This window comes from Danaus plexippus (assembly GCF_018135715.1).
Source record: "Danaus plexippus chromosome 13 unlocalized genomic scaffold, MEX_DaPlex mxdp_15, whole genome shotgun sequence".
NCBI classification, from domain to species: Eukaryota; Metazoa; Arthropoda; class Insecta; order Lepidoptera; family Nymphalidae; genus Danaus; species Danaus plexippus.
In genome coordinates this window covers 2,108,404-2,132,096 of record NW_026869849.1, presented here as the reverse complement: position 1 = coordinate 2,132,096, position 23,693 = coordinate 2,108,404, and the positions used below count along the sequence as shown (strand labels likewise).

Sequence of the window (23,693 nt, the reverse complement as noted above, 5' to 3'; positions counted from 1 at the left end):
CACGCTACAACACGTTTTCTATAGTTTCAGACGCTTAATAGACATCGAGATTGATGAATATATATATGTTCAAGAGATCTGGTAAATAGTTTTGCATTGTTATATCTATCCATAAAACCGACATTAACTGGCATCAAGAAACTGGTCTGAAGTGCCTAGCAGAGGGCCCTATAAAGGAAAATAATTGCATTCAGGTTATCAAGATGCTTGTCTTATTGATACCGCTTTTAATGGTAGCACATAGCAGTGTGCTCTTACACATATTAAATCTATATGATGAAAATATTATATTCTATTTTGGAACTGCAAATAGCTCTTTTGCCTCCTTTCAAAGCTAGTCAATTTAACGCCAAAAAACCGCTGTCAATCGGATTTTGTAGAAGCGAGGAGAGGACAAAGCTGGATAACCCTCTACACGACTTAGCCCCCCTTTAGTAATTTTGCGAATAATCTAATATGGACGTTATAGGTTCTTTATTTTCTTTATAATAAATAATTTACATATTTTATAATTTATTATTAAATAATATTAATCTTGAACTAAATATACCTTATTATTGACAAAGAAATTGACAGATTATATGTGTAACAAGCTGTGTATCTAGTGAACTCATTCGGTTATCTGTCTTTTGCTTGTGTGCGTTTTGTGTTTGCAATAACATTCAGTGTCTCAGTCTGGTGTAACCTGTCAGTGTGTTTCTATATCTTGTAGTAGTTTGATGTGTTATGTGCCTTATTAGCATATGTCATAAATTTTCGAAAGTTTTTAATTTCTGTTATTGTTCATAGATAAAAGTTTCGTATATTTGTTAAGTGTCATATTTTCGTAATTACAGTTTGACCAAAACTTTTCGGTGTTTAGTGTTTTCTACCTGTATTATTTAATACGAATTATTTAGGGTGTCCTTTGAATGAGTAAATCCTATGGCGTCACTATCGCTGCCTCGCGTACTTCAATTAAGAAAGAACAGCTTGGATGCTGAGCGCGAGCAATTCGAGAAGTTTCAGGTAAATCGATATTCTTTAAATCACAGCTTTTCGCTCTTCTACCGACAGACATCAGCCGGTTCATAACAATACTTATTTTTTTGTGACCTAAACTAAATAAAATATTTTTGCAAACATAAAGGTACCTTGAAATCGAAATAAGATGGAGAGGGTTTAAGGTGAAGACTGTGTAAGGCCTAAAAAAATTAAATAAACAAGTATCAAAATATTATCAATAATAATATTAAAACTCAATATATAAACCAAAAGCATGTGTTATATTGAGTGATATAAATTGAATAAATATTATATAACTTTATCTAGGAAAATATTTAATTCTACAACATAAACAATTATTTTGCTGTCATATATGAAACACAGTTCATTTACAAAATAGTTCCTCAGCTGAACACACACTATCGCAAATTATATTATGTAAACATTAATCACTTAAGTTCTTATGTTTGATCACATGTATTATGTAAGAGTAGAAAGTTGACAGAATTAATTCTGTTTAGTTATATATTGATAATAAACAATATTTACTACTAGACATCATTTGGATTGTTACATTTAATGACACTTAAATATTGATGAGATTATAATTTGTCTAATAAATAAAAATGTATATATTGGCAAAATATTCCACGATTCCAGTGTGAATGAAGCCATAGCATAAAAAAAATTGCAATTCTAAAACTTGTTAATTTGAATTCTATATTCTAAACTCAAATATTCCAAGAGTAGATACTGTGACTGTATCTTTTATAATTTATATTAAAATAGTAGATTTCTTGTCTGATATTTTTTTTGTGTTGCTGATGTTTAATGCTGAGGTAAATTTAGCAACTGGTAGACCATCTCCATGGCGAGCCTTTATTGCCCTTAAAATAACTACCTATATTGTACAAGATTCTGAAATTGACTGTAAATATTATTTCGAGTTTATATACATATATATATATATATATGGCCTTTACTTTAATTTCGATGGATCGTAGTTGAAGATGTAAAAGAATCTACTATATTATTACTATTGAAATTAATAAACATGATATAAAATTTACACTGCAAAATAGAGAAAAAATATTTTTGGTAAAAGATTATGAAAAATGATAATAACGAGTACCTAGATTATTTTTATGTAATGTTTTTTAAGATTTTTTAATGTGAGATTTAAATTCTTTTTCATAGACAATTTATGGTCTTATTATAATATAATAAATTCACAAAAACAATGCCCTCTCATAATACAATGACATTTACTAACAACAATCAACCAGATAAGGATTGAGAATGGTGTTAAAAATAATTATTGGAATCAGATAAGGGTTTCAGGCAAAATTTTGCAAATGATTTAAAAAAAAAATATAACCAATTTTTTTTTTGATGGAGAATTTGGCTTTTCGACTTCAGAATTCCTATTATTTTTTTACAATTATTTCATTCGGAAATTATTTACATTTGGTTTAATGATGCTTATGGTAGTACTAACTATCGAAAATTTTATTAATAATCAGTGCGTTTTTAAGTGTTTTTTTTTTTTCTAAATGTCTAGTGTACGTGTCAGGTTATAGTTGTTAATGTTATCGTACATTAGATAATACCGATGCGATGGAAGCGATGTCGATAACTTATCTTTCCGATACATTTTATGGTTTGCCCTTGTTTAGTTTGTTTGTGCTTTGTTCACGAATTAGTAAACAGGTGAGTTATTTATTATATAATGAAAATTATTAAGAGGTTCAATGAACTTAACGCAGAGCTACTTTGTTAACTCCTTTGTTCACGAAAATAAACAAGATTGAAACGCGATTATTTCTGCGTTCGTGAATAGCGCGTCTAATTAAGGAATTTTGGATTTGGTTTAAACGATTCCTTTTACTTTTTTCGACTCGTATATCTATTGTATATGAAACTCATTTTAATACAACATTACTCATAACAAAATTTGGGAACGTTTTGGGTGATAACCTTCTCGTAAGTCCCACCTATTTCCGGTAAAGTATTCATGAAGCATTGATAATAATTAAATAATATTGAAACAGAGTGTAACCATCTAGATGGGTGTAATTTTTATCAAAATATTATAGAGTCGGAGTGTGGGCACGAGATTGCTCGTTTCCGCCCACTTCATTATTTATATTTGTTCCCTGTACATTTTCACGTTCAATGAATTTATGTTAAATTCTGATATCCTCCTTACCCGTTGTTTAAATTCGTATGAATCAAAGTTACTGGAAGTAACTCGTTTAATTCCAGAGAAAGGATTATATTTAAACTATACCCTTCGCTGTCTGTAAAACGTTTCTCATTAATTCTATACTTGTATGAACGGTTTTTATTTGGGTGGGAAGGATTGTTCAATTATATTAAAGAGTGGGCAAAAAATATAAAGTTCGCATCCTTGTTTAATCACTATGCAAAAATATATATATACTTTCCATAGCCAGAAATCTATTAATATTGAACGTTAAGTCTCAGTAAGCGCTTATAGTCTTGAACTCCGTAATTAGACATACCGGCCGGTTAAATGTTCTGCGCAAGCGCATGAATCAGCCTTAACGCATATCCTAGTGGTTCTTATTGTACTTATACGATTTTTCCTTTGACCTTGTATTTATGACGTTAGCTAATTATGTTGCTATGATATCTATATTGTATAACTAACACGTGTATACATACTTTGAGAAGTCGTATCTGACTTATAAACACTGAGAACTATTATGTCCACATAAATAATGATGAAGCATTAACAACGTACAAATTACATAGTAATAAAGCAACTCATTGCCACATAGTTTATGATTTTTTAAGTAGATAACGAATTGTTATTTTTCATATAGATGAGGAATAGTGAGGATGTGGAACTCGTAAAAGAACAATCTAACTATGGGTTCGAATCGTCCGAGTGAACACAGTTTCTTATTAATAGATATGCAAACGTTGAAAATACTCTATCTTTAATGTTAGTAAGAGTTTTTTATTTTTAGAAATTCTTTGTTGATATGTTTTGTATGTGTCTGTCTGAGTTTTGTCCATTTACCCGGCTCCGTATACTCAAGAGGTAATTTTAAGGAAAACACTCACAAACTTATATATTTAATATCACAAAATTATAAATCTAAATATTGTGTTAGTTTATAATATAACCGAAGTTAAAACTTGGTTAATAAATATCTCCAAGAACTTTTTTTTAAGCTTTTTGATGGTTTCTTAGTTGGTTGTGCTGCATGTAGACTGACTCAGTGAATTTCACAAAAATAATGTCAGCATCTTTCGAGTACTTTTTAAACATTTTTCATATTGTTCCATTTAACAACTCGAAGATTAAAATATATAAGTGGTTTACCAACTCGCGTGTAAGGTTTCCGTCCTTGTTTGGCGACGACCTTTCCCACGTTATGGTAAAACCTATCGACTTTCACCTCATTAGCAGTTTCTAATTCGACCATAAATAGCTAACATGGGATTTCAGTACTGCAGCACAGCTGATTACTGATACGGCTTTATATCCTCAGCGTTGAAGTTTTTATTCGCAAAGCGTTATATCTAAGAAATTTTGTATGGCAAACCATTGAACCGGTGTTTGAATTCATTAAACCAATAATATGTTACAGTTATAAGCCATTAATATAGTAATTAGAATAAATACTTAAAAATAGAGGTTTCCAAACTTATTTTGTGTGTTGCCTGCTTTGAGGATAAATTAGTTTTCAGCACCTCATTTTTTCACCTGCTCAATGAAATTTGAAATCACTTCCCAAACCTCTATATAACGTCCCCATTTTTTTCTGGGTATCTTACTGCCCCCCCCCCCCCCCTTTAGGACTGCAGCGTCCACAAGAGGGCGTTATCGCAAACTTTGGAGCGGCTTGCTGTAAATCGATTTAGACTACCAATTTTACACTTAACGTTGAAGTAAATTTTTTGTTTCGCTCGAATAAAGATATTCCCCCACAAAAAATCTACAGCTGTGGAAAATTTAGCCAAATTTTATGGTGTTATGGTGAAATTGTAAAACTTGTACCCGATCGGTTTAGCTTCATACAGTAACTCATGAAACGTATAAGTTAATTTTAACTGTTACAACAATCGCGTGACGAATTTAATATCATGAAATTTTAATCAGACGTGAATTGTGTACACGTTTTACGTTAGCACAAAGCAACATTATTAAACATAGTTTAGTTTCGTATTTTCTGCGATGGTTGTTTCTGGGAATAATTCGCGTTTTTTAATATAAATTTTTCATGAGATTACGATTACTCAATAACGAGAGTGAATAGTTTAAAGCGAAATGACTGTGAGTAATCCGTAGAATTAAAAGATAAACTTTACCTATGTTATTTTAAATATAGTACTATTTTTTTCAAACCGTGTAAAATAAAAAAAAACTATCATTGCGTTTGTTTTAATGATTTTTTCAGAGAGTATTTCGATCTGAATGTTGTGAGCGTTTGTGTGTTTCAAACTGTATTGTAAGTGATCTCTATTGATGTAGGAAACGTCGAGCGGCCAATTACCTCTGCATGTCCTCTTCCGGTCTTAACCAGCATCCCGTTTTCAAACGATACACCATGTGTCGGAATTAGATAAAAATACTGTCGGTGTTACGTACACACGTTACTTTTATCGCGTTTCTTTGATCTCTAGCTAGAATTATGGGATACGATTACTTATTACGTAACTATATTACTCGTTTTGTTAAAGATTTCTTTAAGTGCAAATATTATTTCTCATAGTCAAGGCGTATTTGTTGTTTTTTTTTTTACATATAATATTGTTGCGAACTAAAGGAGCGTAAAAGGTTATCCGTTTGTATTGTCAAATATAAAATTATAATACAAAATCCTATAACAGACCCAGTTCGAACTAAATTTTTATTCAATAAACTATGTTTATTAAGCTAGAGAACCAAGTCCAGTAAGTATATTATCGAAATTTCCCGTTACCAACTGTTATTAAAGTTACGCACAATTTGCAACATTTCTTCAATCGACATTCCGCTATGTAACGAGGTAATGTTACTCAATACTTTATTAGTGCGTGAATGGATTGAATTTATTCGGTTTTTTTTTTAAATTATAAATGCAGTGTCCATTTTATTTTTATTTTGCCAAACAACGAAGAATACTTCTTACGTCATAATTTCTATCAATTTCGCGTAAACTTTATCGTGTTAGAGTTCATTGATCTATCGGTTTATTTAAATTTAAAAAAATGTATTTTCATATAAAATGTTACTGTGCGATGTATCGGGTTGTGAAGATTAAATAAAATTTTACTACTGGGTGATAATGAAGATTTAAAAGCACTTAATTTTACGTCGTATTTATGTTAGAACATCCGATGCCACAGGTATCACGGTAACAGCTACAAAGACATTATTGTGTTCAGAGACAATGGCTTGTGAAATCTGCTCCATTATATTTTCGTATATGGTATGGTTAGCTGGTTAATGTACAGTTTCTATGGTCAGTGGAACATGATACTTTGTATTGTGAAAACAATGTATTAAGACTCACCCGTATATCAGATGTATGAAGGTCATCGTGAAGATGGCATATGTAACCTAACCACAAGTTTCCACGTTCAAACTGAACACGGACAGTTTCCTTTTCATTATAAAGTATAAATACAAAGTCAATATTTTAATTTGATATCGTTTCAATTGAATCTATATTTGAGAAGACTGCGTCCTAGGTGCGACGTAATTTTTTAATTTATCTATTCCTTTCAATTCAAATAAAATCATTGATTTTTAAAATTATTTTAAATCAGCAGCACATCAATGCAGTAAAGGTCATCAATATTAATTTTAATTCATTCACGCGTAGTGCCCTTAGATTCATCTTTGCAAACATTACAACATTACAGTTACAGTTACAACATTATAAATAAAAATGTGCTTCTATGTTTTACTAAATCACGGAAATTTTATCATAATTTCAATACCTTTTATTAATAAAGTAGTGATTAAACAAAGTGTTAAATAAAACAGATTGCTTCTTGTTTAAACGAAACTCTAAACGTAAAGACTTTAAGCATAATTATAAATAAAATCTATAAATGAAACAAAATCTCCGTACTATCGTCTCGTAAAATCACATAAAGTTTAAGACTTTACCCGCCACCCTACTTCAATGTGGTGTGACGAGACATAAATAAACATCAAGTCAGTTTGGTTCAAGTTTTTCTGTACCGTTCTTTAAACATGTGTATTTGCTATAACTATTCGAGGTATTTTTAAATTGACTAGTACGAAAACTGATAATAATAATATTTTTTTTTTTGGTTACTAATTTGATAATTCGGTTTACTTTCATCAAATAGAAAATGTAGAATAAAAATCCAAGGACAGTAGTAGGATTCGAACCTGCTAATTTTGGATAGCGCGTTCCAGTTACTTAGCCAACTGAACTATCGTGTCCCGCCTCTAGTTAGTGAAATGTGCATTCTATGTAAAAAAACTTAAATTTCGAACACCAACTCAAAACTATGAAGATAGCCGTAAAACAATTGAATATCTTTATTCGTTGGAATTAAAAATTTATTTTTAATATCAATTAGTATCTTTCCATTGGGAATATATCAAAACGATACATAATTTTGAAAACGTAAATCGATATAAGTATAACAATAACAAAACAAGCGTACATTTTTTTCTTTAAAATATTAAAAATTTAAACCCAATACTGATAATGATCTAAGCCATAACATCCAGTGTTTTATTCTGATAAGTTTGACTGTAACAACTATTTGTGTATTTTATATGAATAAAGTATAGAGACAGTTTATCCACCGTAACATACACATCATCATGACAGTATATCATGCTTATTGTTTGAGCCCATCGGTAATTCTACGTAATTTTGGTGGGAAATGTTACATTCAACACTTCATGCTGAGTTCATATTGTTTTGTGTGTTGCTATTGGCTGCCTTGACATACATGCTTATAAATGACCATTTTTATGTAAACCTAGTCCACGTTGACAGCGTTCCTAGTGTTTAATAAATAAAACATCTCACATTATAGTATTAGAGTAGGTTATTGAATGACAAACGGAAAAAAATCGTATGTAAAGATTGATAATTATTTAATTATTTAAGGACGATGCCAACTTGGACTAAGTGTTCCGATAAAGTTAGCTTAGAAATTTAATGGTTCCTTTATTGTAATATAAATATTTGTATAATAAAAAAGTATGTACGTCTGATCTTTCGTTTGGATAAAAATTTATCAATGACCTATGACTTTTATTTGAGTATTTATATGTAATTTTTATATAAATTGTATTTATATATATATAATGAATATTCTATTGTTTCAGGTACTATACTGTCGAGTCGTGAAAGATCATAACAAAGGCATACACAATTCTATCCTTCAAAGTACTCAGACATTATTTTGTATATAAGACATGCTTAATAGTCCAGTTCAGGCGATAAACATTTTTATGTATAACAATTTGCAATTTTTTTTCTAAATCCCGATATAACCTTGGCTGATATTAACAAAAATGAATCAACGTGCTCAAATAATTCCCATCGAAACCTGTATTTTTGTTTCGGCGATGCGATTATATAAAAACACATGCACAGCAAGTTTAGTTCTGGTTGAAAATTTATCGAATATTGCCTGTAACAGCTGTATGTGATCGCACGATACATATCGAGAGCAGAAGCATGATGACCGTCGCCTTTCATTTATAAAACACATCACACGTTTCTTTCATTCAACTTGCTTTTTAAAGAATTTGTTTTGTATGATCTGTATTTCTACCATACGTTTGCAAACTAAATACGGAGCGTTCCATGTCATTCCTTCTTGTAATTAATTTAATAATCTTATCTTAGAAATTTAAAATTATTTATTTAACGTAAAAAGGCTCTGCATTTTTAGATCATGCGAACTTATGGTACGAATTCCGTACATTTTCAATAATATGTTATGCGTTCGTCTCTCAAGTAATTTAACAAGAGATCGTTATATAATCAATAACACAGAATCCTTAATTTTAATTAATTTATCCATTTTCTAAATTAATAATATTGAATGAAAGCCCACTAATAAAATGTTGCATTAATGTAAACCATCCCTAATAATCTCATTTCAGCGATTTAACTAATGCATGTTGAAGACTAACAATGGCAAATCCCGCTGAAAAACGCTTCTATCAACTGGTAAGTTTAATTAATTAGAAAAGAACTTTTTTAATTTTTCTATTATAAAATATATTGTTTATATATATACATATATAATTTTAATTATAATTCTATTCCATTTTTCTTTCTACGATTCCATTCAGTTTCCCGGAAAGGTGAGATAATATTGTCAAAACTATCTAATACGCCCGTCTGTCGGTCGATGGCCAGTTAATTTTTGCACTCAATATGCTAGTCCTACTGAACACTAACAACACGCTAACAGCACCTTGAGCTCATCACCTCGCTAACGAAGCTGTACATGTTCAATGCATCAGATTAAATCTGCTTAACTTGTAAACAAACCGCTAGAATATGTAAATATAAAAATTAATTACTCACAATACAACACACTATTAATAGTTTTGCATAGTCAAAAAACAGACGGAAGTCGGCACCACTTTTTTCATTCGTTTACTTACGCTGATGACTCACGCGCGAAGATTTATGAATGAGAAAATACTAACCATCGGTTTTAAGTTTCAACGATTGTAGTACGGGTGTTGATTTATCAGGAATAAACTTTAAATAGAAAATTATGTGCTTAAATGAATATAAGACATCATAAGCCAGCGCCGCTCAGTCTATGTCAATTTCTGTACATTTGTATTTTGTCCTTACTACTCAAGTACTATTATATATTTTCGGAATGACTCTTAGACCTATATGTTATTCTATTAATGTTTAATTTATTTAATAAATTGAAGTATAATTTTGGCGGTTTTTTTGTGAATAAATAGAAAAGGTCTATCCAACTTACGTCCATTAAGATTTGCTCTAAATCGGAATTGAACGAAAAAATCGTATGCCGAAAATTTTATTAGTTATTGCAAATATTGTGTGCTTGTTATCTGCTATGTTAGACCTAGTTTGAAAATACGAGTATGCGACTTGATACATGAGAACTCTGACGTCACAGCCATGGTATATGTACAATAGTACACATGACACGTTATAGTTCTAAGAAAACATGCGCTTGAAGCAACAAAGAATTCAAATGAAGGTAGAATTCCATTACAGTAATTTTTTAAATAATAAGGCCATAATTATGCAATGAATTTCTACATTCATCATTTAAATGTAAATTATACGTATAAAGAATTGAATATACAATTATCTGTAAAAAAGTTTTTTTTTCTTGACTCAAACTATTAGCCAATACTAGTTTCAAACTGGAAACATATATCACTATTGTTATTAATTATATAGGTCGTATAAGATATAGATTTTAATATACAAGGCAAATATGCTGTGCTATTGAAGTGTGGAATGTGCATATTTTATACAGCCAATATAATACTCATTCTAATAATTTTATAACTATACATAATGTACAACATATTATGTATAATTAAAATTTTATACCAGTATTATATATGTAAAAAAAATTTTCAATTTTACTTATCATAACAGAACGCTACGGTTGTTGACATCGGCTTTGTTTACAAACGCCATTCTAATAATATGGCGCGCGAACAACGCAACGAAACGCCGTATTCTAAATTTGAAATGAGTTTCATACGGTATAGAATATAAAAGTTTTTACTGTTATTTTGAAGTAAAAATAAGCTCACGCGTACATCGTATGAACGTAAGTCGTATTAAATTAATGAAATCGGTCCCATTTAAGACCTAATCTTTAGTGTGGATGCTTGATATAATAGTATTTTTACGACGAAATAAATATATTAATAATGTTTTTTTTTTTGTGTTTTCCAGACTTTAGCAATACAAAAGGCTATAAATTCTATAGAGACGCCGGTTAAAGAGAAACATGTCCGCAGCACAATCATCGGGACGTTCCAGGAACAGAGCGCCGTCACATACTGGGTATGATATAATAACAAATAATATTGTCTTTGATATTCATATCATAAGCTATTGCATTAACTTGGGTCATTGTCCAACTTGGGCCAATGTATATATATTTTTTGGACTATCAATAGATTTGTTCATATATCATTTCCAGATGGTGGCCGTCCGCCTTCCTCTTCAGGACAACAGGATCGTGTCCTGGAAGTTCTGCCACGTCACACACAAGCTGCTCCGCGAGGGTCACCCCGCCTGTCTCGATGACTCGCAGCGGCACATTAACATGATTGAGAATTTGGGAAAGCTATGGGTATGGATATACATATGTATAACGGATTATAACCTTTAGGAGTGTTTAATCCAGGGAAAAGAACTAGTTTCTAAAATTCAAAGTCTAAAATGAAGGTCTAACTTTTGGTTATAGAGTATATATTTATAAAAAATTAATGATTTACTACGTGTTTTGTATTATTTTAAACCACGTACTCCCGACGTTTCGGTTAGTTTTCAGCAACCGTGATAACGGGCAGACGAGATTAAAATTTGCATCTACCCACAGGTTCACCTGCGCGAAGGCTACGGACGTCTAATAAGCTTGTATTGCAAGCTGTTGGTAACCAAATTGAAGTTCCACTCACGCAACCCTCGCTTCCCTGGCAACATGCAGCTCACGGTGGAAGAGTTGGACGCTATAGCTGAGAATGACGTAAACAATTAGTAAGGGAAACTCACATATTATATATAAGTTTTAATACAACATATAAACTAATGAGATCTAAGACTTTCGAGAGCATTCATTTAAATGAAACTAATATTTTTGGGATTACTACGCGTCATTCTATTTTTTTAAAACTACATACTCCCAAACAATTCGGTTACTTTTGTATAAAAAAAATATATACACATATGTATAATTTCATTTAAACATAGAAACTAATTCAGATGTTTCTTGTTCCAGCTTCCAGCTGTGCGTTGAACTTTTCGACTACATGGACGACATTCTTCAGCTGCAAGCAGCTGGTAATATGTTGCATAATTCATGTGCAGTTGATGCTGGTATTTAAAGAATTTTTCCACTGGCAATATTTACTAAACAATATTAGTTACGTCATCTATACAATAATAGTGATCCCTCTGCAGCGTCGCTTGTAATGATTTAGTTTTTCTAATATAAAAACAATTATTATCTGCAGTGTATATTCTGTGTTGTCAATAAACGTTAGAAAATAATTTGCTCACATGAAATTGTCAACTGATATGGTTGCCATAGCAACGGGGATACGATATCCCGAAAATCTGTCATCAAGTGATATAGGTAGTCACATTGATAATTAATTATATATATATATTTTATAATATTTTTAATGTATTTAAATTTGCGAGTGGCATGTAAGATACCGAAGGGATTAGTCTAGAAGCTATCAATTAGTCATATTATGCGTTGTTATAATAATATGAATATCTTTATTCCCCAGTGTTCGACAGCCTGGGCAATGCTAGAGCTAACTCTATGACAGCCAGCGGTCAGTGCCGGCTGGCGGCCCTCATCCCCTGCGCCCAGGACTCCTCGCACATATACGACTGTATCGTCAGGCAGATGTTCAGACTGCACGCCTCGCTACCGCCCGACGTGCTCGACGGCCACAGAGAGAGGTTCCGACTCATATAAGGCCTTTGCTACAATATATTACTTTATATTATGTATTTTTTAGTCTCATATTTAATTTTTAATTGTCGTAGTTTTAATTCTCATACTGATTTTCATTGTTTGTTATTTTTTTTTGTCTGTTTGATTTATATATTGGATTATATAGCAGTATCCTTTGCATATTTCAATTTTATTCATTGTTACTTATCCACTTGGTATCCTTAGTTTGCAAGCATGCATGATTGTCATGCAAATCTAAATATATATATTAAAAATTTTTATTAAATCTTTCTGTATCATGTTCATTTTAATAGCTATCTCAATAATATGTTAGGTGTACCTCGGTAACTTATTCAACCACACATTTTCATAACAACATAATATATTTTTAATCAGATTCAGGACACAATTCAAGAAGTTGAGTTCATTCTACAAGCACGCGAGCAGCTTACAGTACTACAGAAATCTTTTAACATTGCCAGTACTGCCTTCCAACCCGCCAAACTTTCTGCAACAGGTGACTAGCTACTTCAAATCTTCTTAGAATCAAAAGTTCTCAGTATGTCATCGTATTAATGGTTATAATCTTCAGAGTGATTTCGGTACTTACGTCACGCCGGTGGTAACAATCCCTGAACTGCCCCCGGACGAGGTGGATGCTGTCGGGTCACTCATAGATACTTCTGACCCGGTCACTCAGGTGTGTGGTAATTTTGTTGAGTTCTTTATTACATTAATGCTTTATAACAAGAATCCAAAGATAAGATTAAGTTTTCAATTAGACTGTATTTTCTATGTACGTACATACTTCTATTGTATCTTAATTTTTTTGGTAGATATAAAAATAAATGAATAATATTTTGGTTCTCTTTAAAATGTTGAAATTCGAAAAGTAGCAGGTTTTAATTATATGCTGTGATTGCTGTGATATGGAAATAAATAATAATGTCAATGTTAATGATATGATAATGATATCAGAGCCAGATGCACAGCGAGGTGTCTGATACTCGCAGCACCAACTCGCCAGTTCCAGATCCCATTGTTGAGAGAGACCGACTCATAGAACACTTACAACATGAACTTAAAAGGATGAGGTATGATATAATATTATATGATGATATGATATGATATGATGTGATGTGATGTGATGTGATACAATGTTATATAATATACATGTATTATATTAAGTAGTTATAGATAACAATCAAACAAACATACAAAATAATTTAATACAATGGTAAATCCATTGATTATATGAATTAGGTATTTATTAAATGTATTTAAATCAAGAAATTATATTGAAAAATAATTTAGTTTTGTTAAAAAATAATTTTCAAGTAGAATGTGTCATGTTGTTCATATATAGTATAGATATTACGTGCTTTTATTTGTGTGTATTTCAAAAAAGTATTTTTTTTGTCAAAATTGGTTGCAGATCTGAAGTGTCGCAGATAATACAAGAGAGGAACACAATGCTGGGGTCTATGAGAGAGCATTGTACACGGTTGGAGGCACAGATGCAAAATGTTAAGGTAATTTAAAAAATATATACAAGTAATACTTATTTTAATATTTTGATGACATTGATTTTTTTCTAAATTGTTTTTCATTGTTTAATTTCATATAATAATTAATCAATTTTTATTTCAGTCTGAATTGGACGATGAGAGAAATAAGGCTGAAAGTCTGGCGGCTGAGACACCGGAAATCAAAAGTGAGATTCGTTATATTAGTGTGATTGGTTCCTTATAGAGATATAGAGATACATACACAATTTTAATTTAACTTGTTTAAAGAAAATTTTACATTTATAATATCAATACTACCAGCATCTATGATCCTGAAATTTTTATTGTGCTTAATTTATTATATATATATTTCATTCATATATATAAATATATGAATGAAACCAGTGGTAAGGGTACAGATGAAATTGTGTATAAAATAATTGTCATATAAAACGGTTAAAACTTTTTCATTTCTCTATTAATTTTACATAAATACTATATATTTGCAACCAGTTTGTAATTTAAACACTTGGTGATGTGACATTTTTAATAAAATGTTAGTTTAATTAATATAGTGAATATTGTTGTATTCCAGAGAAATTAATGGACACCGAGGATAAGGCGAAGGTCATAGATGAGAAGTTTCAGAAATTAAAAGGCGCTTACACACAGCTGAGGGAAGAACACATAACGTTGATAAGACAGGTGATGAATGAATGTAGTCCTTAACACCATATAAGATCTTCATGGTCGAAATGTATGAAAAAAGGTTTGATTAACTGTTCACGGTTGGGCAAAGGTGGACATATTTATTAAGGAAGTGAAGTCTAGTCAAATCCATCATCACCATCATTGGTTATTGTTTATATCACAAGACTTACTCTTCACCAATCAAACCTAGTCAAATATTGGTTCAAGCAATTTTCTTCTTTCATATTCTTTACGCAACAAACGCTCTGAGAGGTATAGTTATAGTTAAAAATATACCTCGTTATAAAATGTGAACATGGAATTCTGACAAGTATGTCGATTTGAAGTTTCTTTATAGTTATTATTGTATAGAAAGCCGAGGTCGACAAGCTCGCGTCCAAGCTGCGAGGCGAGGCCGCTCAGCACGAGGGCGCCACTAGCCTGTTACAGCAACAACTCAACGATCGAATGAAGTAAGAAATATTCATTATACAAGTATTATATTAAATATATTAAAAATACAAATTCTTAAGTATACTGTCAAATATTTTGTATAGTTGCTGCTGCATTCCTTGATAATTAAAGGAATACATAAATCAGGCAAAGTGTTTGGAATAAAAAAAACGTATTTTTATGGAATTCCTACACGAAAATATATAATAACCACTGTTAAATAATTCCAGTACAAGTAAAATTTGTTCGCAAACTAATTTAGCTGTGTATAAAATATGTTGTACGGTTTTGGGTGCACACTTTGGTAGTGCAAAACGTGTTTCGTTCGAGAAAAAAAAAGTATTCTTAAAACTAATGCTTAATAGACTATGATATAATGTAGTACAAGTGACATTTGTTCGCAGAGATGTAGAGCTTCTGCAACAGAAGGCATCGTCTAGTGAAGAAGTCGAAGCTTACAAAACCGAACTCACGAACCTCAGGACTGAGTTGGAACTGACCAGGCAGAAAGAAGTGGAACTACAAACACTGAGAACCAACTTCGAGGCTCTGGAGATTGAACACAACACAGTCAAAACTGTACAACAAGACAAACTGACAGCTCTCACTAACGATTTGAAAGAGACCAACGAGAGTTTAGAGAAGTTAAAGGCGGACTTCGAGGAGAAGGACAAAGAGCTGAGTAGAGTTAAAGAGGAATTGACAGCGGTGTTACAGAAGAGCGGTGACGAATATAAAACAGCGATTAAAGATAAAGAAGAGGCTTTGAAGCAGTTGGCCGAGATGAAAGCACAGTATCAAGAGGAAAGAGAGGTTAGTGTTCCTTCAATAGATTAGATAGATATTGAGTTATATATAGTTAACATTGCATGTACTAGATTAGATGTAGATAAAGACTAACAATGCATGGTAGTTTAATATTTTGGTAGTTGTGATAACACTAACATTTGTTACTAGGAACGCATTATCCAAACTAACAATTTGCAAGCTGAATTAGAATATTTCAAAGCAAAATTAACCGACACCCAAAATGATTTCGATTCCCAATGTCGCAAACTGAACGGAGAACTGAATTCTAAAAATGAGGAGCTGCAAGCTATACTGGATAAGAAAGATGCAGAAGCAAACGAGGCCATAGATAAAGTTAGTTTGTTACAAAAACAGATAGAAAACTATCGAAACGATATCGAAACATCGAAGGCGACCATAGACAAACAGAATGAAGAAATAGACAAACTCAACAACAAAATAAACACGCTCGAGGAAGATAAAGAGAATTCGATGATAGAGTTTGAAAATATGAATACGCTTAATAATATGTTAGACGAACAGTTACAGCAGGAGACACACAAGAGAAACTTGCTTGACAAGGAAATATCAGAGAAAATAGTGGAAGTGACGAGACTAGAGGAAAATATAGAAGAATTGAAAACAGAATATGAATCTAGACTACGTAGCAAAGATGATGATATAGAAACACTTAGAACCGACATAGAAAAGCTGTTTGTGGAAAGAGACGAAACATTACACGAGAGAAATAATTTACTATCAATAAATCAGGTTGGTTATAACTTACCGTATAAATATTCTATTATTTAAAAAATCTCGCCATTATAAACACTATGACATAATCAATTAAAAACATAAAATAGGTATTAATTTTATAGATGATAGCTAATATATTTATCGTCTCCAAATTTGCGATAGGGACTACAAAAATCAATTAAGGAACTACAGAATAAGGAAAATGAATTAACAGCTGAGATTGAAAAGGCGAGAAGAGAAAACGTCACCGTAAGGAATACATTGCAAAGCGAAATAGATAATCTACGGTCCGCGTGTGTTACTATGGAAATAAGTAGAGATAATGTCGCAAGGGAACTGACGGATGAGTTTGGATTAAAAGAGGTCGAATTGAAGAGGGTCATTGCAGACAAAGACGCGGTGTTGGCCACAGCTAACAAGGACCTGGAGACATTGAAAACTGAGGTTGCAAGGTTGACAGAGATCCAAACTGAAGAGAGGCAAGCGTTGACTAGATCTATGTCTGAGAGAGAGAAAAATATACAGGTTAGACTAACATTGGCGGCCTCTGGGGCTTTTTGTGGTTATGGTGTTGGTCTTGGCGCGGTTAAAATGTATAGAATGCTCCGTTCAGCAAATAGAGTTAGGGACGATGGCTTCATTGGTAAAACAATGGGGACCAACAATTCCGAAGGTTTCAGGTTCCAATCCTGCCAGTGACGACGAATCTTTCATTGTATGTTTCCCATTCGAGCCTTGCTATCTCTTGCTCTGTTCATCAATAATGCTGCTGTGTTTGTCCGAATCTCGTCGCTTCTCTCGGTATACGATCTTTTTTCTGTTGCATGTATTAATCGCATGTTTTTTTCTCTTCCTGCCTCCTTCTCGCCGCATTCTGCATGGACTCCTTCCTTGGACCGGCCTCGCGTTAAGTACATTAAACGGTTTAGTTGACCGAGGCTAGATTAGAGCACACGGAGAGCGAACGACTCACCGCGGAATGTGAATTACAGGACCTCTTGCAGCAAAACACTATCATGGAGGCCGATCTGATGTCCTTAAAGATACAGCTGGACGAGAAGGACCAGCTCATCAAGAAACGTGAGATATATACTATTGCGTATTGTAATGACGGTATTGTATGGGGGGGCGAGGGGGGGGGCACCTATCTGTGCCAGTACGCCAAAGTGTATTATTAAATACATATGTACAATGTGTATGTCAATATGATATAATGAATGATGTTTTATAGTTTTTATAAATAACTGATTTTCTTTAATAATCAGAAGCTAGTAAGATATTGGCGTGTGCGACTGAGGCTGCGTTGGATATAACGAACGAAGCGATCTCGGCGTTTGAGAACTCAAACGCTCAAGATACTAACAAAAGAGCCGGCGAACACGCGGCTAAGGCTTTCGAAACAATCGCCAGGAAGCATAAGGTAAATATAACATAGTGTGTGTGTGTGTGTGTGTGTGCGTGCGTTCGTGTCAGATGCCTTAAATACAAAAAAAATTCAATCTAATTTAAAAAGTATTTCAAGTAACTCGTCAGTAGTCCATTTACTCGTTATATATATATTAGTGCTATTCAAATTAATTTGATATTATTTCAACACAAAAAAAAAACTGTGTTGGAATGTGGTTTGTCAGCTTAAAATATACATTTATACTGAGAATGTTCTATATATCAAAAGTGAGACGAAACGGAAACCCGAGTAACAACCAACCTCTACAGAGAAATGTACTGAACATTTAATTCGTATACGTTCTCGAATATAACTAGGAACTCAACCCGTACCTCATTTATATCAATTATTTAATTTATTACCATAAAAGTATCTTAACATTTATTTTATTCTCGATATATTTGACATCAAACAGTGCTATGATCTTGATATGTTGGTTGTGATCCAGTTGGAGGGTAACGAGGAGCTGGTGTCGAGGAGCGTCCTCTCAGCGGCACACAACACGGCCAGGGTGTCGTACATCGTGTCTGACGTCACCAACACCACAACTGATATGGAATTGGCTGAAAGTATGAAGCTTCACTGTCTACATTCCTAATTTAATTAAATAAGACTAAGATTTTAAGGTGGGGGAAACTAGCTGTGGTCAAGTTACTACAGCTCTAACATGGCCCAGCTCGACCAGGGAAGCACCAGCACCTCACAAAAGATCGGCGTGGAGTAGTCTTTAATGGCTGCGTTTCGTCCAATGACTGAGGAAGTCGGTTGCCATTCCATTTACCCACCCTCTCTCCCTCTCACACAATCAAGGTCGGCAAAGCATCCGCAACATCTGTTGTGCTGCAGATGTCCATGGGCGACGGTGACTACTTTCCATCACGTTTCCTATTAAGGAAATTAAGAAATCGTTGGCGGTAGATGACAAATAACAAGACTAACTGACAGACATTCTCATCTCTCCTGCCCGTGGTCACGGCTGCTGTAATCGAAACGTCGGGAGTATATAGTTGTAAAATAATAAACGACGCGTCCTATACCCGGAAATCTTATTTTTCATAATTTATTTTTTGGTAAAGCACTGCAACGCGACAATCCGGAGTTTGTTGCATTTTCGAACCTGCTCCTGTCTTTGTTTTTTCTGCGTATTTTCTATTGAAACTTCATTTAATCTGAAAAGTGAAATTATAAGTGCCTGTTGTAATTTTAGTCCAAATGTTCTAGATGATAAATGCTGGTATAGAGAGTACATTATGTATCACACAGGCGGTGGGCTCTCAGTTGACAATATATCAGCTCTTATATAGTAAACTAGTAACTCGTTCTGTTATATTGGCCTTAGCGCCAGATTCTAAATATGGAAGTTCAGAATAATGCAACTTTATACTGGTGATTGGGTAACTAATAGAAAACTTAGAATTATTCCATGTATTACATTAGTGTAGTCTATTTTATTATATATATCTTAATTCCATGCATTACAATAGAAATAGTTCTCGTGCTATTTAGAAATTTCTTAATTTTTCAAAATCAAGTAATGTATATGTTTATACGTAAATATTTATTTATGTTTTCACTAGAACTGAGCAACGACTGCCGGACGATGCTGGCGAACACAAAGCAGTGTCTAGAGAATATATCGACGGGTGCCATAGACGTGACGCAGTGTCTGGCGACCGGAGCCAGCGTCACCAGGCTGTCGAGAGCCGCGGCCGATGACGTCACCGACACGAGGGGCGTGGACGACGAGCTTGCCGACATGGACAGGGCCATAGAAGTAGCGGCCAAACAGATTGAGGTAGGCTTGGACGCTTCATAGGTATATACAGATTGATACGGATGTAGCAGCCTTTCCCAAGGTGGACTATAACGCATCCTTGTGGGCGTTGCAGGCCCAAAAGGGAGCGGCAAGAGTTCCAGCAAAAAAATGGATTGGGTAGAGCCTGGGGGGTGATTTATAACTTCATTTAGCTAGGATAAGTTATAGTGAAATTGGAGTGGGTGCAAAAATGGGGGCGCTAAAAATAATTTATCCTCAAAGTACTACCTCCCGTAGACATAATAAGTTTAGGAACCCCTGGGATGCAGGGTCGTGATGGTGATGTTATATTGGCGTTAAATTGTAAGACCTTTGCTTGATAAATAATGCTAATCCATAGCACACCGTTAACTTAAAAAAAATTACTAACATAGACAATTCTCTATGATTTATTAATAATATTTGTTGTCAGGACATGTTGGCTGCAAGTCGAGCTGGTGACACGGGCGTCAAGTTGGAAGTGAATGGCAAGATCTTGGACGCGTGTACGACCCTCATGGCTGCCGTCAAAGTGTTGGTCCAGGACTCCAGGAACCTTCAAAATGAACTCGGGGACCCGAAGACACGACAGAACATGTACCGCAGGAACCCTCAGTGGTCGGAGGGCCTGATATCCGCTTCCAAAGCTGTGGTCTTCGCGGCTAAGTTGCTTGTGTAAGTTTTTGTAGGGTGTTTATTGACAAGAATTCTACTGCTAACTTATATATACATATGTATATGTTTATAATGTGTAGCCACAGATCTTTTTGGTCCACAAAAACAACTAGCTTTCCACTTTTGTGGATTCAAAATTGTTTATATGCTTATTATAGTAGTAACAAGGAGGTTGTCTGCTAATAGATAGCATTAAATATAAAGATATTTTATAAACAGTAAATCTCACTTTTATTATTATCACATACATGTCTATAATTTTTGAAACAATAAATTCAGCTTTATATTTGTATTACAATTATAAATCCCATTCACACAGATATGACCTAAATGTGCTAGTACACTGACATAGAAATTTCTCCCATAGTTAAAAATTATTGACTCATAAAAATTTCAAAAAAAAATAACCTCCCGAACATTTAAACACTGTTTAGAACTTAGCCTTGTCTTATTTTTCCACATTTACGCACCACACAGTATTGCTAATTATTTTAAGCAGGAGTTTGATATATATAATGTCATATATTTTTTTTTTCAACCACCTGTACATAATTGTCGTAAAATTTTCGTGCTTTGCCGTAAAGAGATAAGTTGTGACAAATCCAAAAAAAAAAAAAACAAAACTTTAATTTGGAGTTTCCTTTTTGAGTTTACACTGTGTCCGATTAAAAGCTCACATGAGAAGATAGGTTAATATATTTATTATTTGCTGTTGCCTGTAGTTCATCCGCGGACGAGGCTGTGGGTGCGGCTGGTCGGGTTGAAGGTGTGTCAGCGGCGGCCCACGAGGTGGCGGGGAGCACGGCGCAGCTGGTGGCCGCCTCGAGGGCGAAGGCTCCGCCCGCGACACCCGCGCTCGCGAGACTCACCGCCGCCTCCAGAGCTGTGGCCGCGGCAACCGGCGCTGTAGTGGCCGCGGTCAGAGGCGCCTCCGCATTAGTCAGAGATCAGGGTTAGTACATACATGAGATGTAGCATTTGAAAGAGACGAAGCTTTAATATTTGTGGAAATAAGTAACGTATTGGAAGAGCTGATATAATTTTAGTTAGCATTTACAATATGATAATCTTCTTATCATATATTTTATTACAACCCTAGGAATACCCTTTATTTTTATACACGGGTCTCATTTGCATCTACAAACTATTATTTATTTGATTCTTCAATAGAAACCCTGGATACTTCGAATCTTTCACTGACTGCTACCCGGAGACTGGAGATGGAGAGCAAAGTACGTGCTCTGGAACTGGAGAGTGCTTTGGACGCTGAGAGGAACCGGCTGGCTGCTCTCAGGAAGAGACACTACAACCTCGCACAGATGCACGAGGTACTTATACTAACATTATAACTTTTATAATAAGGAATTTTGACTTAATAAAAATCTAATTTTGCTTACAGCATTTTAAAATCTGCAATATTGTTTTTCAAACTTTGTATTCACTAAAGTCTAACCTTCCTTTAGTACGATTCGATTCCATCATGAAGGAAGCACTAAAAAAAATCTTTAATTTATAATGACAGTTAAAGTTATAGTATATATATGTCCTTGAATAACTACATAAGTATTTCAAACATGGTACTTCATACATACTTTATTATATTTATCAAAATTTTAATTGCCAATATTTTCTTTCTAATAATCGACTTCGACCCAAAATCATATTTTTATTATTTTAATACAATAAAACTAATATACTATTCACACTTTTTTTTTTCAGAACGGAACTATAACAAACGGAGATGAATGAAACTGGCCAGTGTTTATAACGGAAATAACTAAACCCATGACAGTATGACATCAAAAAAAAAAATAAAAAAATTATCCAACCATTTCAATACTGTGAACAACGAATTATTTGTATGAAGATTTGTAACATTTTAATTTGCTTATTATATATATATTTGATATATCTATTGTTTCCAGACACAACCAACAGATAGGTTTAAAACGGATTATATTGTATTTTTATTAATTTTACATTAAGTAATTTTTGTACCCCGTAAACATAGAAATATGTTTTCCATTGACCTCTTAAACCATTGACGACAGTCCATTCCAAATACAATGGCATTGATTAGTGGCACGATGATATCAATTATATAATTGTAGGTACATGTGTTCAACGAGTGTTTAGAAATATATGAAAGTATGTAAGACTTATTGTTTTGTTATTTTTATTAAATTCTTACCGAAATTACACTGGCAACAACATCAATGATTTTATTTACTAGTAATCTGTGAAATTTTATTGATTTAAGCTTTAAGTTGTCTACAGTTTTGCTAATGTTATTTTCGTGTTTTTTTTTTGAACTCCATATAAATCATTAAAATATAGACTGTATCATGTAACTTGTAAGAAGTTTAAATTTAAAGGAATTTTGTAATCGATAATGTAATATTTATAATTTATTAGTTTATTTACTAATAAAAGTATTAACGAAAGTTGTGTTTCAGTTATTATTTTCGTATTATGTGTGACACCTATTTTATAAATATTATTCGAAGTCTGGCAGGCGTTTTAAAATTATCGTTTATAAAAAGTTAGTTTTTATACAAAATATATATTTAGAATTAATTATGGTTACTGAGATCAAGAAATACCTAAATCACACTCTCATCTTCGGTTATTAAAACTCATGAGTGAAAAAAATCAAGCATGTGGCTGCATTATAAAACGTTATCGCTGTACAACCGCGTCAGTAATTAAAAAATAATTAGACACAGCTCACGCTAATATATTTGTAGATTAAAAAAATCCAATCATTTTTTTTTTTTAATCTGTATCACTATTTCAAGTGCTTGATAACAATGGATGTAACTTTATTATAATGTGTTTATTTTCATGATAATAAATGTCCTTGGAACTCGGTTCATTATGAGACACATGATAAACCTGTAGAACAAGTCTGTGTCAACCAGGT

The 23,693-nt window shown here is 33.1% G+C and overlaps 1 protein-coding gene across 4 annotated transcripts; it reads left to right on the top strand.

Moving 5' to 3' along the window:
- The first annotated feature begins 675 nt into the window (after positions 1–675).
- On the top strand, positions 676–23,214 carry LOC116769913 (huntingtin-interacting protein 1). Of its 4 annotated transcripts, XM_061527604.1 has the most exons (25): positions 676–1,008; positions 9,110–9,176; positions 10,917–11,027; positions 11,167–11,319; positions 11,569–11,726; positions 11,968–12,029; positions 12,485–12,662; positions 13,054–13,174; positions 13,250–13,357; positions 13,636–13,751; positions 14,093–14,189; positions 14,308–14,371; positions 14,761–14,870; positions 15,228–15,328; positions 15,713–16,121; positions 16,266–16,868; positions 17,016–17,378; positions 17,783–17,933; positions 18,119–18,273; positions 18,749–18,869; positions 19,878–20,095; positions 20,529–20,770; positions 21,493–21,722; positions 21,941–22,098; positions 22,490–23,214. In XM_061527604.1, exons 2-25 carry the CDS (start codon positions 9,141–9,143, stop codon positions 22,517–22,519), a joined length of 4,095 nt encoding a protein of 1,364 aa, XP_061383588.1. In that variant the 5' UTR covers positions 676–1,008; positions 9,110–9,140; the 3' UTR covers positions 22,520–23,214. The 4 variants fall into 4 exon arrangements, with proteins under 4 accessions (XP_061383588.1, XP_061383587.1, XP_061383590.1 ...); XM_061527603.1 differs by lacking the exon at positions 9,110–9,176; XM_061527606.1 differs by lacking the exons at positions 9,110–9,176; positions 16,266–16,868; positions 17,016–17,378 and having other exon boundaries at positions 682–1,008.
- Positions 23,215–23,693: the final 479 nt, after the last annotated feature.